The sequence below is a fragment of the Elephas maximus genome, chromosome 8 (genome assembly GCF_024166365.1).
Source record: "Elephas maximus indicus isolate mEleMax1 chromosome 8, mEleMax1 primary haplotype, whole genome shotgun sequence".
NCBI classification, from domain to species: domain Eukaryota; kingdom Metazoa; phylum Chordata; class Mammalia; order Proboscidea; family Elephantidae; genus Elephas; species Elephas maximus.
This window is the reverse complement of record NC_064826.1, coordinates 20,237,721-20,240,384: the sequence shown is the minus strand read 5'-3', so window position 1 is coordinate 20,240,384 and position 2,664 is coordinate 20,237,721. Positions and strand designations below refer to the sequence as shown.

Genomic DNA, 2,664 nt, shown 5'->3' with positions numbered 1-2,664 from the left:
GAACCCCCCTCCACGAAGGATACAGCTTGACCACGTCCGTGTCCATCCGCCTCTTGCCCGGACTGGGGGATGACATGGTGTCGCCGCCGCCGCCGCCGCCTCCCCGTCGCCTGCGCCGCTGCCTCTCTCTCCCCTCCTCGGCCCGTCTGTCACGGGCCCCGGGCCCGGCTCTAAGGAGCCCGCGGCCGCACCGGCGCCCTGATGGAGGTGGCAACACCCCGCGGTCCTGTCGGGTCTCGTCCGCCGCCGCCGCCCCTCGCACGGGGTACGCCGGGCACTGTCCGGCCGGGTGGGGGTGGGGACCCGCGGCGCTCAGCTCCGGCTCCCCCGCTCCGGCGGTGGGTCCGCCGAGGCCTGGCCCCGGCGCCTCGCTACGCCGCGCGACGTTCCCTCCCGTCTGCTCCGGCTCGCTCGCCTGCTCGCCGCTCACCCTCTCCCGGCTCCCTAGCAGCCTCCACGACAAGCGGACGACTCCCGCTCGGTCGGCCTCTCTACCCCAGCCTCGCTGTGGGCGCCGTGACGTCACCTCTGTGACGTCATCGGCGAGGCGGGACCGCTGGGGAAAGGGGCGGGGCGCCGCCGCTGCGGCGTAGAGTCTCCCGAGTGACTCTGGGAGATGTAGTTCCTCTTTCTCCTGCCGTCTCACAGCCCTCTGCCCCATCCCCCAACTTCCCCACACACCTAATCGCTCAACTGTCAGTGTCGTTATTTTCATCATAAACGATAGTACTAAATAATGGCAACATTATTACACTCATGTGTTTTAGGGTAATGAACCTACTTTACACATACTTTGTTTTAAAAGGCTGTTTTTTGATTTGGAGGAGGCCGAGGTGACAATTGCTCAGGCAGGCACCGAAATCTGGTGGTTTTCTGCATTCTGCTCCCTCCTTGGATGGAGGAAATCCGTTTGCAGAGATTGTCGACTCTAGAAAGCTTGCTCATTACCCTCCACATATAAACAACAACGACAAAAAAAAAAAAAAATTGCTGTGGAGTAGATTCCAACTCACAGTGACCATACGAGACAGACTAGAACTGCTCTATAGGGTTTCCAAGGCTGTAATCTCTACAGAAGGGGTTGGTGGGTTCTAACAGCTGCCCGTTCAATTAGCACTGCAGACCTTTCAGTTAGCAGCACAGCGCTTAACCACTGGACCACCAAGGCTACTTCCCTCCACGTACAGCACCACTATGTTCAAAGATTAGAGTTTAGGCAGTAAAGTGACAAGGCCAGGAATAACTTAGTACTGACATCCTTAGTCTACAGATTATGAAATAATTTCACCAAGTGAAGGACTGATAGAAGCAGAAACACCCAAATATGCTGCATTTCAGGACAAAGATTGTTCTGCCCTGTAAACTCTCACACAATCTCATACACTCGTTCATTCATTCATTCAGTGTTCCTTGAGCACCTACGGGGGCTGATCACTCTACTGAACATGAGGAGACAATGGCGAGCCAAGAAACACTCTAGATTTACACTGCCTTCCCAGTGTAGTCTGTGGATCTGTGGCACCAGCATCACCTGGAAACTTGTCAAAACGCAGGCTAGAACTTCTCCTCAGACCTACTGAATTAGAATCAGTTTAACAAGGTCCCCAGGTGATTCCTATGCACACTGAAGTTGGAGCGATACTGCCCTATAAGGCATTCAAAAGGAAACGACATCAACCCAGGAGTCAGACAGGCAAAGGGCATGGGAAAGAATGTTCCAGGCATCTCTTATATTTATAACAAACTTTCACTGCCATTTCTTAAAAAAAAAAAGTATCTGTAACCTCTTTCCCATAAATACACTTGTACTTGTGAATCCATGTGCTGTGAGTTACACACACACACACACACACACAAACGGCAGCGCTTTTGGTTAAAGTTGAACATTGTTTGCTCCTACCATTACACACAGCGAATCTAACAGAAGGAGGCATGTCTGAATGAAGAGAGTTCTAGCCCCTTTACTGGGCCATCTTGTTGAAGGGAGTTAAGAACATAAGAATATAACAGACATGCCTTCTGGCTGTGTCTCCTGTCAGCTCTCAAAGCTTGTATTGCTTCTACCCCTTCTCCCAGCATGATTTGCCACTCCCCATCACCTGATTAACTACCACTCCCACACTAAGACAGTGATTCTCAAGCTTTGGTGTTATTCAGAATCACCTGGGGAGCTTGTTAAGCTCACACATGTCCAGGCCCCACCCCTGGGGATTCTGATTCGGAAGGCCTGGGTTGCAGCTCCGACATCCATGTCCTTAGCAAGCTCCCCAGATGATCCTGATGCAGGCCAAAGTTTGAGAACTGCTGCTTCAGTGTTCCAATAAGCACACCACTGTCAGAACATCTGCCTGACCAACCCCGCCCCTCCCCACCCCAGGGTAGGCCATGTGCTTCTACAAGGTCCTGTGCATGTAAGGGGAGCACCTGTCTGCCCTCTGTGTTCTCCCCACCTGAGAGCAACAGTGGAAAGCTTGGAGGACCCAAAGGTGCTGTTTCTAGGACCACAGTTTAGAGTCCAGAACAGAGAGAAAGAACTGGTCAAGAAAGAGACACTTGAGAAGGGGCATTTCCTATGGCACTTTGCTCTTCATACATGCTTCAACTGCTGTGACCCATGTACTGGGCAAAAATAATCAGAGGATTATTGTTCCCCACAGCACTGGA

The 2,664-nt window shown here is 52.6% G+C and overlaps 1 protein-coding gene across 2 annotated transcripts in view; it reads right to left on the bottom strand.

The window, feature by feature from the left end:
• The window catches only part of UBE2H (ubiquitin conjugating enzyme E2 H), a 109,330-nt gene extending 109,223 nt beyond the window's left edge, over nucleotides 1-107 (bottom strand). For both annotated transcript variants that reach the window (XM_049894583.1, XM_049894585.1), the window contains exon 1: nucleotides 24-107. In XM_049894583.1, the coding sequence (XP_049750540.1) occupies nucleotides 24-76 (53 nt within the window). In that variant the 5' untranslated portion in view covers nucleotides 77-107. The remainder of the gene's footprint in view (nucleotides 1-23) is intronic.
• Nucleotides 108-2,664: the final 2,557 nt, after the last annotated feature.